Source organism: Ochlerotatus camptorhynchus, unplaced genomic scaffold, assembly GCF_037179485.1.
Source record: "Ochlerotatus camptorhynchus isolate MF236.1 unplaced genomic scaffold, CSIRO-AGI_Acam_v1.1 ptg000370l, whole genome shotgun sequence".
NCBI lineage: Eukaryota > Metazoa > Arthropoda > Insecta > Diptera > Culicidae > Ochlerotatus > Ochlerotatus camptorhynchus.
The window spans coordinates 1,482,669-1,499,411 of record NW_027040858.1 but is presented as its reverse complement, the minus strand read 5'-3'; the positions used below and the strand labels follow the sequence as shown (position 1 = coordinate 1,499,411).

Sequence of the window (16,743 nt, the reverse complement as noted above, 5' to 3'; positions counted from 1 at the left end):
GTCACCACAGTGCATCTTCCACGGTCAGTCGACGAAGAACAGTCATTCAACGGCCATGGAGATAAATATATAAACCGCATCCCCCCCCACCTTCTCTTGGCCCCCTCCCTACCAGTAATAGATTGTAACCCGTAGCCTCGAGTAAGCCGCGAGTATTCGGCCCTCTCTTGTACTAACTTTAGTGTTAAGAAACTTTGTAATAATTAAAAAATAATTCCGGCTCCGTAAAGCTTCCGCATTTGAGCCTTGATAAATAAATTAATAAAAAAAAAAACAAAATGACTGAAGTTTTACGAAATTCTCTACACATCTACGATAATCACCGAAGATCTACGCAGTTCACTGAGCTTTTACAATTTAATCTAAACTCGTATTGGCTGCTCTTCTACGCAGTTTTCGGAACATCTATGAAGTTTTATCAAATTCTTACGAAATTTCCTGAAAATCTATGAAGTTCCATGAAGGCCTACAATGTTCTATGCAAATTTACGAAGTTTCCCAATCTTCTACGAAGCTCTATGAAAACAAATGATGTTCTCTTAGCTTCTGCAAATTGCCCTTAACTTCTAAGAAGTTCTCTGAATTTCTGTTTAGAGCAGTTCGATCTGACGGAAGATTCTTCGATTTACATGAAACTTTGCATTAAAATTATTGTTTGGTCAATTATTCACATTTGAGCTAAAATTCAACCCGTCAATTGGTCGCTAAAATATGTCAAAATAGCGAAATGTTTCAATAAATTATAACTCGAAAACGTAACTTCCAATCGGTTCGACGAGAATTGCTCTTTTGTGAAATTATTGAAAGGTGAAAGTCTGATGGACTGACAAAATCACTCAAAACGATTTCCGAAATCCTTGAGAAAATCAGAAACCATTTGTCAAAGGCGGTAATCGTCATTTAAAAAAGACTACTTCTGCTCAAACAACTTACGAAAGATTCCTGGCCGGCGTCTGCAGGTGGTAGGCTCCGTTGTGCCGCAGTACGTACTCGGTCCAGTAGATCGCCGTCTCCAGAGGAGTCGTCCGTTGGTCCTTCAGCAGCATCTGTCGCCGCCTAAAATTGAAAACTCTCTTCAATTACAGAAATACCCGAATGCTCGAATCGATTCCCTACTTGGCTTCATTGCGGAATTTGGGATCATGAATCACCCGGTGGATGCCTCGCACTAACTGCTCGCTGGTCAACGTCTCCAGATCCAGCTGAAGCGCGTAGCCATCGGTTTCCGCCTTGGCCGCATTGGCATCGTGATCACAGAATACCGGCATGGTCACGACTGGCACTCCGTGGAACACGGTTTCGAACATACTGAGCAGGCCACCGTGCGTCACGAAGGCTCGCAACTTCCTATGTCCGAGGATGTCCTGCTGCGGTAGCCAACGGCCCAGTTTCACATTCGATGGAAGATCCGTCATCATGGATGCGTTGGCTTCATACTTCCACAGCACTCGGTATGGTAGGCGGGAGAAAGTTTGGATGAGTAGCTTCCGCAGATGATCGGGCATGTTGGCGGCCTTGACCGAGGATCCCATCGAAACGTAGATGAAACCGGACTCTCCGGCGCCGGCAATGAAGTCTTCCAGGTCCTTCGGCAGCGGCTCAGCCGGTTTGCAGTGGATGCACGCAATCTCGGCAATGTTCGGCAGCAGAGGCCGAGGGTAGGTCACGGTGGCATGACCATTCTGCAAGATGAAGCTGACGTTGCGCGACAGATCCCACACGTGCGGGATGTCCGAGCCAAGGTGACGACGCACGACCGCCTGCAGCACGGTTATACTGGCCTGCAAGAAACAGAGGGGAAGAAATGGTTAATTGAAATATTAACGACTGACAACAACGGAGTGGAGTCAACTCTACGACCTTGCCTAAGGAGAGAGTAATTACCTCGTCGATTAATTCGTCTTTGCAACCCATAGGCTTCTGGTGAAGTGGTTCAAGTTTAACAAGACGCGGCAGAGCAAAAAAAAAAAAAATAACAGCGAAAACGAAAACATGCACTCATTTGGAGAGACGAACGTAGCGCAAAATATGGTCATTATGCGTGTGTAAATGGTAGGATTTTCAATCTGCGGTCACAGAAATGGTCAGATGTGTGTGGTGGAGAATGGTGCTAACAAGTTGTTGCCGGCGGCGGGGATGTGACCGACACGAGGCTCGCTTAATGATCTAGATTTTGCGGCTAGAATGTCAATATTAGCATGACGATTATGCCACTTGGAGTGTTCCTGATGGCCTCTCCCCGCTTCGAGAGTGTGATGCGGTGGCTGAGGGCTGTTGTAACCAATTAGGCTGTATGCGTTTACGGTGGTGGGGCGTTAGAACTGAAATGGGCCTTTTCACATTTAGGATTTTGCTAGTGAGATGATTAAGTTTGTGAATCGGATTTTTTCTCCGAGTATAGACAAAGATGGTACGTGTTTGTGATATGTACTTTTGACTTTCCGCAATGTGGATAGGGTAATAGCTTTTCCTATTATCGTCAGGAGGAAGCAGGCACCCGTCCCGGTAGATTTGCCCGTTCCTGGTACCCGTCGTGTCGCACCAGCAGATGGCCTGCCAAACCAAGAACCAGAGTTCAACCCCGTTTCTGGCATTTTAAAAATACATCTACCTTATTCAAAAATTATGGATACTATCCACACGATAATTCGGTGAACACCGGGACAGTTTCGGCAACAAATTGCTGCTTCTCACCAATCCCATAAAAAATCAAGAGTACGCATTTGACCAAACATTCAAGCCATAATTCCAACCGATCACCGATCAAAAATCAGATTCAATCTTCTCAGCTATATTGATCATCATATTCAACTTAACCGCTCATCAACTGCAGTAATAGGATCCGTTCGAGCGGTCCCGCACATAGCGTTTCCAAAATGCGGCGGCATCGGGCTCAATTAACCAGCAATCAGGCCACTGCCGGCTAGCCGGTTTCAGTAATTATAATTTTCCCCATCACCCCTCGCCACCTCCCACCAGAGAATCAGAAATCCGAAAGTGGATATCTAATTCTACCCCTCCATATCGTTCAGATTTTACGCACAACTGGTTTCTCGTTTCCTAAAACCAACGACGATAACGACGGACACAGCCAGCGCGCGGTGGAAAACATTCGCAATCACCACTTATTCGGATAGTGGAAAGCCATGGTCTAGAAAATTGACCACTTAGTATCGGCAGCAGCAGGTGACCGCCGCTCGTATGTATATTTTTGTCAATGCTTCTCAAGTGACAGATCAAAACTCTATCGCGCCGCGGATGACATGATGGTGTTGGAAAGGTTAGAGGAGGGTAGAGGTGTAAACCGGACGTTGACCGCAATACACCAGATTGACAGCCATCTAGTCAGAGTTGCTGCTTGGTTGAGGTCAGCCATAGGCAGTCGGGTCAATGGTTGACAGAAGATGAGAACCATGACATTTACATGACTCTGCTGCTGCTGCTGGTTTCGCACATATGGACAGGTGCCTGTTCGATAGTGTGCGATAAAGGTAATTGGAGTTTAACTGCAGTTGATTGCTTTTTCAATGGATAATTTATATGGCAGTGTCAGTGATTAAGCCTGATTGGTGGTTCCACTGCGGTCTGTCGAACTTTTGAAAGTTGTTAGAATTTATGATTTTTTTTTTTATAATTCCCGGTAATTTTAGCATGGCATGCAGGTTTCGCAATGTATGATAATGATGTGAAATTATTCAACCGCATATGAATGGTAATGCAAATTGCAATGCTAAGCCGTGTTGGAGTTCTTGGTTGATGGAACATCATTAATTCGGCTCAACTGATCCATTTGTTATCATGGAAAGTCAGTTCAGCGTAGCAAAGATATCATATTAGCCATGAATTGAGAACCTTTAACAGATAAAACATAACCTGAGCAAAGTCGAATATCAAAATACTATCAAAATTATATTAAATTATGTTTTTGAAACCATGTTGATAGCACATTTAGATATGTAATTTTTTTTTAAATTTCGGTTGAATTCATATTTTGATATAATTTTGATATTTCTAAAAAACATAACAATATATAAACAAAATTTGATATTTTATGAAAAGAGCATCCAGATTTATCACTGAAACCTACATTTTTTATTTTTTTGCTAACGAGTCAATCAGGATGCTTGCTGTTTTCTTTATGAACATCACAAAGACAATTGTGATTTTACATTACAATAAATATTGATATTAATCTACCTGTGAATTGAATTTTCAAATCGATAGAACTGATTAAATATGTTTGTTTTTAGATTGAATAGATGAAAACTTATTGATAACATGTTTGATTTTGAATCTTGATATTAACCATTAGATTTCAAAACATTCAGATTACTATATTTGATATCATGATATCGAAATAATGTGTAATTTAGTGTTTTTTCTTTCCTACCATAGTTATGATAACATTGTGATTACTTATTATGTTTAATAATAAACGAAATAACTGATATCAATACCCATATATGGATTTGTTATCAAGAAAACATGATACACGGTAGGCAAAATATGTTATCACGATCGCTTATATCAAAATATCAGATTTAGTTTTCATTTTGTTTTCATTCTCTAATCGGGAAGAAATATTGTTTTATAGACTGGTGATAGGGAGGTTTACGGCTTCGTCAGGGCGTCACAATAACATCTTCAATCGACCAATCGATGTGACGAAGAGACTACTGGCTTTCTTTTTCTGTTAAAGTCGAACAGCTTCGCAGCATTCCACATAGACCTCAGTCGGCGTGCACAAACAAATGTCCAATCGCTTGTCTCTCTTTCTCCCGTCGCTTCATTGGTCTTTCTTCCAAGCTTCGGTGAAACGAACGAGCGGAACAGCGCTCAACTTTGATAGTTTTGTCACAGACAAACAGACATAAATCTTAGAAGAAAATTTGGTAAAAGGGTCAAAAGTTGATAGAATATTACAGTCATCAACATGATTTGTTCTCGAATTCTGTGTTAATCGTACAGCGTAATATTAGAAACGGAATGACTAATGTGCAGCACTTTTGATGTAATATTCAACAACTTTTTTTTTCTGTATTCGTCAGATGTGGTATGTGTCTCCAGTGGGATGCCTTGACCACTTATCATTTTCAAGAGCTGGCATTTGATAACTAGACGTGAAAAAGAACTGGCATCACTGATAAGTTCGAAGTTTGGTGGCTTGCTCAATGCTTCAGTGGCGCCACCACACTATGGCCGAAAACGCGAAATTTCACGACAAAAACCGATATCTCGAAAAATATGCACTCTAGGGGTTTGATGTCTTGGAAAGAGTTTATCTACCAGATAAGATCTTTCTTTTGGTGTAGGTGGTGACTAGGGTGGTCCTCTTTTTTCAAAATAAAAAACCATAACTTTTAATTTATATGTTTTAGGAGAATACTTGCTTGCACAAAGTCAAAGATAATTTAATGTCAAGCAACTTTGCCAAAGACATCAAAATTCTATCTCTTCAATACATAATTCTAGGAACGTTTTCCTAAATTCAGATAGGGTGGTTCTGAAAAAAAAACAGTTTTTTTGCTCTAACTTTTTTCTTTCTGTTTTATTTTGAGAGCCATCTTCAAAGAACTTCAAGATCATGAGAATACGCATCTTTTGAGAAGAGGTGGGAATTGATAGTTGTCATTTTACGAAAGTTATTCCTGTTTTTGTGTAAAAAAAGCCAATTTTTCCAGAACACTTTCCTCCAAAAGGAGCAAATATGAGCAAAACTTCTACGCATATTCTGGAAGAACGTGGTTCTGCCCACAAAATCTATAGAATATTATCTGTACCCTTTTGTACCCTTGATGAGAAAAAGATGATTGGAACTAGAGATAACATTGGTTAAAAAAGACCAAAAACACCCCTATAGGGAAATTTAATTTTACATAATTCAATTATAAGGCCAGTAAGCGATTAACGATGGCCCATATTATGCATGCATTTACATGATGATGTTTAAATATATAAGTGTTTCAGATTTGTATGTAAATGTGAATGTTTCTTTTTTGTTATCAGTGTACAGCAGTAGTTTTTGTCCACAATTTCTGTTGCAGTGCTTTTATATTTACCTGTTCACTACCTATCTCAATGAGCTTACGCAAACGCAAACGCAAACAAAACATCATAACAAGAGCAAATTTTCATTAGATAAAGATTGTGATAAAGATTTATATTAAGTTCGATAATACTATGAGATTTGTTAAATATAAGATTATTCGACGTTTTGCTTCATCAAACGTGTATACGACCATTTCATAAGTCATTATGATAGGTTGCACGTTACTTTCATCTAAGCATTACGCTGTATTATAAACTGACATGTTACTTACGTTGAGAGGGTTTCGGTAATTTTTAAGCTATCATGTTGCTTACGTCATGTTCGTTTCGTCGATTCGCTAAACATAAAAAATCTAATGTTGCTTACGTCTCAAACCGACAACAGGCAAACTCGCCCTATGTTGCAAAGTAGTATTGTTGTAGGGTTGTGCCGCATAAGTTGATTTTTCAATGTGCAAATTTTAATGTTTATTATCAAAACATCGCTATGAAAATTTAAACCCACATTAATGAACGCTCTAGCTATCCTATCGCATGGAAATCTCGTTTTTGTTTACATTGTTGCTTACGACCCAATGAAAATTTGCTCTTGATAGTTTAATAAATTCAAATATTAGACATTTCGTTTGGATATACAACGTACAGTGTTGTAAATATCAAACGTACAGTTAAATATAAACCAGCAAACACGCTGTAAACGTTCATTGCTAGAATTCAATAATCATTCAAAATCAACCAGACAATCTATTATTGTAATAAATGCCTCATTCATAGAGCTTTTTGATGTTTAATCTGTGCACACTACTGCACCATTTAAATCAAACGATTGCGATCAAGACGGAAACAGATGAGTGGAAAAACAAACCGCCCATTCATCGATGTGTGCTAGATAGAGAAAGACGATTAAACGTCTAAAAGGTCTCTTGCTGTTTTTATCTCTCTGACAACTATTATTCAAAGCCAACTTGGACAGAGTGTTTTTTTTTCCTTTTATGTTGGCAGCATTGTACTTCACCGTAGTGCTGACTGTGTCATGGCATTTGTTTCCATACGCGTCAAGACGGGATTTAAGTTTGTGGCAGCAAGTATATACGTAAATCAGTTGAAACTTTAAAAAGATAAATTTCCGGAAGTATTCCAGGTAAGCGCTTGGTCAAATAAAGTATGTTTGTCGTTCATTTTTGAAAATTACGAATGAGGTTTATTTTAAAGTATGGATAAGCGCAAATTATTCAACCTGTGGAAAAATGCGTCCGGAAACACTATTGATAAACGTAATAGTGTCTGTCAAGAAGTCTTCAAAATGCATAATATCGTGGAGAAAGATACGAGGGATAAAATTGCTCTAATGGTGAAGGATACATGCAATTATTTCAAGAAATTGTACACTAAGCACAAACGAAACGCAACACGAGTTTTCAAATCTAATCAGAAATATTTTGATAAACCGTTCAAACTTCCTAAGGAAATTTTAGGAAACATTTCATTGTCATCCAATGCTCAAACTCAAAGCCAGATTTTGTCAACAATCGATACCGCATTGCCCTTAAATGTGGCTAGTCGAGGTACACAAATTTTAAATTATTTAATTATAGTTGGTAAATACATAGCATAATGCATTAATCCACAGGTCGCCCGAAAAAGCGTTTGAATGAGCTTTGCTTGGAGAGAAAGCGTAAAATCTCTCGCCGTCAAGCCACAGAATTTGATAATTGTGAGCTAATTCTTCTGGAATCGGTCAGCAACGCAGCAAGGAAAAATGGGAACACGTTTTTGTGCAAGATAATTAAGAAAATTATAGCTAACTTCGAAAATCTTGAAAATCTTCTGGAACGCCTTGACACAGATATTCCGAAACCATTCACACCAATTCAAGCTTTGAGTTTATTGTTGGACGAATCAATGAGTAAAGCTACTTACATAAGACATTTTCCCTAGCTATGATCAGGTATAGTTGAACTTCAAATTACTCAATCTTATAAATGTTTGAAAAAGCTGTGGAGTTCCTTTTTTATCGTTAAGGTCATGAAAACGAAGGATGAATGTCGTCCTGATAACAACGAGATGAAAATCACTTCAACCAAAGCTTCTACAACGATGAGTGCAATCGCTAAGCATACGATCAGTAGGATTGTGCATCACAATTCATTGATTGAGCTAGCAGATGAAGGTAAACATAGGTTACTCTCATTTCAACAGTTGAGCATCATTTTTGTTTATAGCTATCATGATTTTTTCTTACGGGATGGACGGAACCGCGGGACAGTCTGTATATAACCAAGCCGATGACAAAGGAGAAATGGTAGACGATCATTCCTTGTTTACCGTAACCATGACTCCTTTGCAAATGAAAAGTATATGTGGAAAGGTCTTATGGGAAAACGATGCACCACAATCGGTGCGATCAGTAAGACCACTTATGCTGGAGTATGCAAAAGAACAAGCGGAATACGTACTAAGAATTGATAAAGATGTGAAAGAACAAATTGACAATTTGGAGATCTTTGAGTTCTCTAATAACGATAAAAACATTAAAATTGAATGTAAATTTTACGAAACGATGATTGACGGAAAGATATTGAACATACTGACAGATACGAAATCGTCTCAATCTTGTCCTATTTGCCATGCAAAACCAAGCCAGTTTAATTAGAAAAATAGGCTAGATTTTCCAACATCCGACAAGGCACTCCACTTTGGTTGCCAGCCGTTGCACGCGACAATTAATATTTTCAATTGTTTGCTGCACATTTCATACAGAATAGGAATTCGTGTTTGGTAAGTAAGGAAACCTGATGAAAAGGATTACTTTAAACAACGAAAAGCGGATGTTCAAAAGATTCTACTCCAAGAGTTCAAAACACACGTTGATATTCCTAAGCAAGGTGGAGCTGGATCGACAACAACAGGAGGATTATGCCGGAGGCTTTTATTGGAGCCATGTAAACTTGCATTGGCACTCGGTCTAGACGAGAACTTAATTAGGAACCTATCCGTGATCTTGCTGATTATAAACAGTCTAGATAAGGTAAACCTGGAGGACTTCGACCAATTGTGCAATGCAACATACCAGATGTATATTGAAATGTACGAGTGGTATCCCATGCCAGCTACACTTCACAAAATTTTAGTGCACTCCACCAGCATCATGGCAACTCTACCCCTATCATCTGGATTTATGGGAGAACAAGGTTCTGAAGCAAGAAACAAATATTATAGAAACAATCGACTATTTCACGCACGGAAAGTCTCAACAGCTGCCAATATGGCAGATGTATTTTATCGGGCGATGGATTCTTCCGACCCAATTCTAGCAGCTCACAAAAGAAAGAACAACCCAAGGAAAGATTTATCTAACTGCTTGCAAGAATTGGGGTTTCATTGGTTTGAAGGATATATTGACAACGAAGACAAGACGTACGACTAAGTTGAAATATATGCACACAATAACTGTATGATATAACTGTAAAATGTTAATGAATTCTCACATTTAAATGTATGCATTACTGTAACTTTACTCTGGATTTTTATTCTTTATTAGAGAATAAGAGATTATAGATAATATAGTATAGCTTCTTTTTGTGAATTTAAGTATTTAAAAGTGTTTTTTTTGTAATTATTTAGCCCGGTAGGGTTGCTTTTGGCTTTTTTTTTTAACCAATGTTATCTCTAGTTCCAATCATGTTTTTCTCATCAATGGTACAAAAGGGTACAGATAATATTCTATAGGTTGTGTAGGCAGAACCATGTTCTTTCAGAATATGCGTAGAAGTTTAGCTCATATTTGCTCCTTTTGGAGGAAAGTGTCCAGGAAAAATTGACTTTTTTTACACTAAAACAAGAATAACTTTCGTAAAATAACAACTATCAATTCCCACCTCTTCTCAAAAGAGGCGTCTTCTCATGATCTTGAAGTTCTTTGAAGATGGCTCTCAATATAAAACAGAAAGAAAAAAGTTAGAGCAAAAAAACTGTTTTTTTTCAGAACCACCCTATCTGAATTTAGAAAAACGTTCGTAGAATTGTGTGTTGATGAGATAGAATTTTGATGTCCTTGGCAAAGTTGCTTGACATTAAATTATCTTTGACTTTGTGGAAGCAAGTATTCTCCTAAAACATACACACTTAGATTTTTTCGCCGAGATGGGCACCACCGAGCAGCTCGGCATTTTATTTTGCTGGATCTCAGTGAAAAACTTGCCGAGATTCAGCTAACAAACGGGAATTTTGCCGAGATCTCAGCTAACAAACATATTTTTTGCTGAATTTCCAGCAAAATAAAATGCCGAGCTGCTCGGTGGTGCCCATCTCGGCAAAAAAATCTAAGTGTGTATAAATAAAAAGTTATGATTTTTTATTTTGAAAAAAGAGGACCACCCTAGTAACCACCTGTGCTAAAAGGAAGATCTTATCTTGTAGACAAACTCTTCCGAAGACATCAAACCACTAGAGTGCATAGTTTTCGAGATATAGATTTTTGTCGTGAAATTTCGCGTTTTCGGCCATAGTGCACCATGACAAATCTCGATGAACATTTCAAATGGTCCTATCTGCTTTGATCGATTCTCTTCATCGACTTTCTCTTTCGTTAATAACTCAGCTGCAAAACCTTTCCCTGTTGTATTTGACGTTTTGGACGCTAGATAATAACCTCCTTTATCAAACTATGTGGTAGAATTAGCGCGAAATCTGTTTGCATAGCAGTGGTTATGAAAAGAGAAAGTCGATGAAGAGAATCGATCAAAGCAGATAGGACCATTTGAAATGTTCATCGAGAAATGCAAGCACATTCCCAACTAAAACATTATTTGCGATGAATGTGATTGTGAGTGTTACGTCTGTTTGTCTGTGGTTTTGTCTTTCATGAAACACATCAACAGAGGTTTCATGACGTATGTATATGACGGATAATGAAAATCTATATTTAAAGCATTTCTCACGTAAAAACACTTGAAGATTACACGTAATAAGTTTAATTTATCTTCGTTTGACCGGATTTTATGAGTTTTGAGGTAGAATGAATTTTTGGTGTTGTTGCATGAGCATTTCAAGCGTGAGATTTTTTTGCTAATTCGCTCAGGAGTGCTCAATAAATGAGATTTGAGAATGATTTCCCAAACCATGTCCATGATACAGGCTTCCGGTTTCAGAAAAAGTTGGAAATAATGTCAACAAAAATGGGAAAATATATATGGTAGGTCACTCCACACACCAATCTTGGGTCAACATTTTTCTCAGTGTGCCGAAAGTGTGCCGATTGTGCTGGCAATGCCGGTCATAGAGCAAGCTAAGATTTTTTGTAAAATACGGTATCTTTGGCAAATATGGTATTTTTGGCAACCCGGTATTTCTGACAGCTTGAATGTTTGGTTTGCATTCACAACGGCCCCGAAAATGTCGATTATCGTGCTCGATAAGGATTCCTTCTACCAACGAATAAAACGCCTCTACGCCAACTGGAAGGAACCAGAGTTTTCCCATGATGATTCGCTGCAGAAGGCGGATTGCATTCTGACGGCAGTCGGCGTAGACGAAGAAACCATTACAGCAAATCCCCCTCGCTGCAGACCTGGCTGCTGGAATACGAGCTGACCGATACGATTACGGTGTTGTGCGAAAAGTCCATCTTTTTCCTGACCAGCAAGAAGATCTACTTCTTGAAGCAGATCGAGAAGGACAGTGAGGAGGGCATTCAGTCGTTAAGCTGCTGGTTTGGGATAAGAACGACAAAGGCAAGGCCAATTTTGAAAAGCTGCTGGAGGCGATCAAGAGATCCAAGGATGGCAAAACGTTGGGCGTCTTCTCCAAAGAGAACCTCCCGGGTGAATTATGTGAATCGTGGCGAGCCTTCGTCAAGGACAAGAGCTTCAACACGGTGGACATCAGCGTCCCAATCGGGTACATCATGTGCTCTAAGGAGGACTCCGATGTTATCACCATCAAGAAGGCCTGCCTGGTGACGGGAGACGTATTCAACAAGTTCCTCAAGGATCACATCATGGAGATTATCGATGCTGATAAGAAAGTAAAACACGCCAAACTGTCGGAGGGTGTCGAGCAGGCTATGACGGACAAAAGGTTCGTCTCCGATACCAACTAGTTGGACATTCAGCGACAATAACTATCTGCACTTCGGATCGATCATCTGTGCTCTGGGTGCGTCCTACTGCTCCAATGTCGTCCGTACGTTGCCAGTCAATCAGACGGAAACGTCAGCAGCACTACACCTTTCTGCTCAATCTGGAAGGGGAACTGCTGAAGGTGATGATTCCGGGCAAGAAGCTCTCGAAGGTTTTCGACGTCGGAATGGATTATGCCAAGAAGAAGGATCCAAGCTAAGACGTTCGGTTTTACCATCGGGTTGGAGTTCCGGGAGAATTCGAGTGTGTTGTAAGTTAATTAGGTTGAGTGGACACAATTCCGTGTGATTGTGCCGTGAAAAGTAGTTCGGCCTTGTAACGACCCTACTTTTGAGCAGCAAATCAACAGCACTCGGTCAATTGGTCATCTACCAAACAAAACTAGCTTGAACCATACCGAACTATTTTTCACGGCACAATCACACGGAATTTTTATTGCATCCACTCAACCTAATTAACTTAAAATTTTTACAAAAATTTAAAACTATTTATTTCATCTCGTATAAGATGACATATATCCGAACATAAAACTACTCGTTTACTTAATTCTAATTTAAACAGAAACCTTACTTCAAATTTACATACGCCGAATCGGTGGTAAGGAAAAAGTTGTTACCCTTCACCGCCATCAAAGCATATCCATCGTTTCCCCAGTAGTTGCACCAGGAGTTCTTGATTAGCCTGTAATCTTCTCCTTTGAGTTTTCCGTATCCAACCGCCACCACTGCATGATCCAATCCATCCAAATTGTTCATGCATTCCGGTTCGTAGTACACTCCATTTGCGTAGTAGCTGAAAGACTTGTGACCGGCATCGATAGCAATCGACAGCCCTCGGAAGCCTACATTTCGAATTTAAATGTGAACCGAGAAGGGAATTGCTGGTCTGAATTCCTCTAGTCCTATATACAGTAAGAGTATTCTTCTGAAACACGCAGTCAAACTTCAATGACAGCTGTCCAGTAGTGCTCCCATTTTATTTAATAAACAATCCAATACCTTCGAGATTGTGCCGTTGGTGTGCCTATGGATGTGCCCAAGCTGCGCCGAATCAACTTTCGGCATACTGTGCTGAGTGACTTACCCCTTGGGAAAATGGGTATTTTAAGAATCGGAATGACGTCTAGATACCGGAAATGAATGTCTTGAAATCCTTGATAACGGCCTTGCAGGAAAGATGGGAAATATTCATATTGTACGGTATTGGACAGTTTTTCTGAAACCAATGACGACAGAGATCGATTTTTGATATCTACACGTCAGACATGACAGACTTTTTTCGTCAATAGCAAACCCCACACGAATCAATATATTGACGCGAAGAGGAATTATTGATAATTATATAGATGATGTGAATACAAAAATATTGTATTGTATTGTATTGTATTGTATTGTATTGTATTGTATTGACGATGTATTGACGCCAATATTGAAAACAAGGGGCACAATGTGTCATAAACACAGTTGGGAACACCATTGTCACTGTTTGGCACCCATAGATAATATTTTTATGATCTTTGAAGTAACTGGCAACACTGTACTATTTCTGTTCCTGCACAGTGCATTTGTCAAATAATTGTTGTTGCTAAAATTGCATTATTTTTGGATGCGATTGAACTCATCGCCATTGATTCCCCAAAATCAAGTTGGATTTCCTAGAAGCGCACATCCTATTACCTGTCCGAAGCAGTACACCATCAGGTGCAGTAAATTCATTAATACCAGGGCAATCGGTACTGTGCTAAGAGAACAGCTGCCTTTCGAATATTCGGAACCTCAAATTTTAAAATCAAACTATAATCGATCTAAGATCAGGACGATGGGAACGATTCGTCGTGAACCCAAGCAGTAATTTTTCGCCTGATTATACACCGTCCATTTAACGGCGCCGGTGGTGTAGTGGTAAGCGTGATTAACTCTCACCCCAGTAGGCCTGGGTTCAATCCCAGTCGGCGCCGCCGGGATGTTCTGAGGCATAACATCTCTGATCACGCCTTCCTTCGGATGGGAAGTAAAGCCGTTGGTCCCCGGTTCATGAGTTGATGGGTCGATATGTAGGGTCCAGGTGTGGGAGCTGCCTTCCTGGCACGTCGGTAGCATTGGTGCTCAGCACGGAAAACAAGATCGACGGAAAAAAAACAAACCAAAGGAAAAAAAAAAATACACCGTCCATTTCATTGCCAGAATCTCGGCCAGAATAACCATTCCAGCGTAGAAAGCTGCAATAACGATTGCAGCAAATTGTAATTCCCGGTGTACTGCTGCCATCGGTATTATCAACCGGTGGAAATTACCGATTTAAAATTGGCTCACTACTTGACTAGCCTATTGGTCCCAAGCAAATCGATTAACGTACCCCATTCCAGTTGAAATTCTAGTACTACACTACGTTTGTTTTGATTCGGTATGAAAGTTCGACAGATGAAATGAGGGGTTCGTGAATTTTCCTATGTTTCGAGGGGTGCATCGATTAGCTTGGGACCGAAGATAGTACTAGAGCTGAGCCAAAAAGTTGAGCACGTTTCTTCGGGACCTTCTGGTCTTAGAGTTACCTCTATGTTACTGCTGTGTGTTGTGATTCCGTTAAGAACGGTTAGAACAGATTGAAATCGTCTAGTTTTAGTTGGCCTTTATTTTGCTGTCATTGTGACATGGTTGCTTTTGATGACGGTTGCTCCACCGGGGTCGTTCCGGTGGTACTGGTAGTGACGGTAGCTGAAGACGCCAGCGGCGACGAAAGTAGTAACATCGGCGAACACAACCGCACCGGAAATCGCATTTCCCAGGTAATAATTTGATGCTTAAAAAGTGTTGTTTGATCGATTTTAATTCAGCCTTGGATAGAATAATTGCTGTACATAGACCACGTTAATCTTTGTTTAGCTTTTAAACATCTAAATCTGGTGATTTTAATCAGCCAAAAGCTTAACAGTAATGTACATTATAAGCTTTTTAAGGCATTAAATAACACTCTGTTGCAACCCTTGTTCAGCCTTCTGGTTTTATTTCAAAAATAATAATGGAAGACCGCTTCATATCTTATGCCTTAATATGGAACTGCTTTAACTTGTTGCTGACTAATTGGATTTACATATTTATATTGTTAATATAAGTCTAAAAATTACATTTGCATTTCGGGATTCGAACCGGCAGTCGCTGATTCACAGGCGTCAACCATACCTACTGTACCATTTAAGCATATGTGTGGCAAAAGGTATGATCATTAGCTTGAAGCACGTTAAATTTAAGTTGAATAACAGCAATCGGAAGAATTGTAAACAACAACTGGTGACAGTAAAACATTCCTCTCATTTTCAAGTGCAGTTAACACAATGTTGACACAAGTTCGTGATTTAATTCGATGATCATTAGGATGCTATTTTAGTGTTATAATTGAGTAATATTTTTGGAAATTTTGGACAAAACACAGGAATATAAATGTATACTTCCGGCGTCGTCGCAGCCCACATCTACCTGTAGCTATTCCTAAAAAATTCCTTTTCGGCTATCAAAATATGTGTAAGGCATTGCTGATTTGTGGAGTTGTGTTAAGCTTAAATAAGGCTTGTTCAATCTTTAGATCAGCTAACTTATTGAGGTTGGATTATGGGGATACATTTCACTTCATGCACTACTAATCAACTATATATTCAGCCTGATGTTAATCAGCTTTGTACATCATAAATCAACCAATAATCAGCTTCTGTTCTTAATGTTCAGCTTGAATTGTTACTTGGGCAGCTTCACGCTTTCGTCAATTTCATCGCCAACAATCTTGCTTGACAAAATGTTGTACAACCGAATCGCACAAACGGCATCGATATCGTGAGCCCGTTCCAATGATTGCAACATCCACGGCGGATTTTCCCAGAGGCAGAAGTTTTGTAAACCATCAGATGCGTTTCGATGTCGAGCGGTCGGAGCAACTTGGTCACCTTATCGAGGGCTAGTTTGTACAGTATCGGCTTGTCCAGCTGGGGTGCTTCTGGATCATCGTCTTGACACAGTTCGGATTCTACTGCTTGTTGTCTTCCACAAAACATTCGAATTTTTAAATTAACCGGTTTGCCAAACATCCCCATTTTTCACAAACAAACAGGTTCAGTCCGATGACTGGCACTTTCGGATTTGCCGACACACGTGAGGCACAGTAAGAAAAAAGTTGGCACGAAATATGTGTGTAGAGTGTCACAATACTCACCATATAAACCGGCTGCAGCATCATATGGAAGAGGCTGTTCATGATCCGCTCGAAGAAGTCCATATCGTCGGTCAGCGGCCGAAAGAAAGCCGGTGTAACGGAGTACGGCGAAGGATTCCCCGCCAGGGCCATCGTTGTGGTGTAGAACCCAACCGTGTTGACAAACATGTACGGAGCGCCCAAGCGATGGGCCAGTCCCAGGGCACACTCCGGATAGGCACCGTCCAGAATGAGCAGATCAAACTTCCTTCCCAGCAGGTCCATGGTTTCCTTGTCTTCCAACGTGGCGTCGCAGGCCTTGGGATAACAAAAGAAAAGCCACAGAAATTAAATCACATAGAAGGGAAATCCGATT

At 39.9% G+C, this 16,743-nt stretch overlaps 1 protein-coding gene across 1 annotated transcript in view; it reads right to left on the bottom strand.

Moving 5' to 3' along the window:
* Ugt50B3 (UDP-glycosyltransferase family 50 member B3) overlaps nt 1-16,743 on the bottom strand; it is a 198,186-nt gene that overhangs the window by 22,428 nt on the left and 159,015 nt on the right. The window contains exons 6-8 of the mRNA XM_065232571.1: nt 16,389-16,685; nt 1,117-1,781; nt 934-1,056 (exon numbers count right to left, since the gene is read on the bottom strand). Coding sequence (XP_065088643.1) covers nt 934-1,056; nt 1,117-1,781; nt 16,389-16,685 — 1,085 coding nt within the window. The remainder of the gene's footprint in view (nt 1-933; nt 1,057-1,116; nt 1,782-16,388; nt 16,686-16,743) is intronic.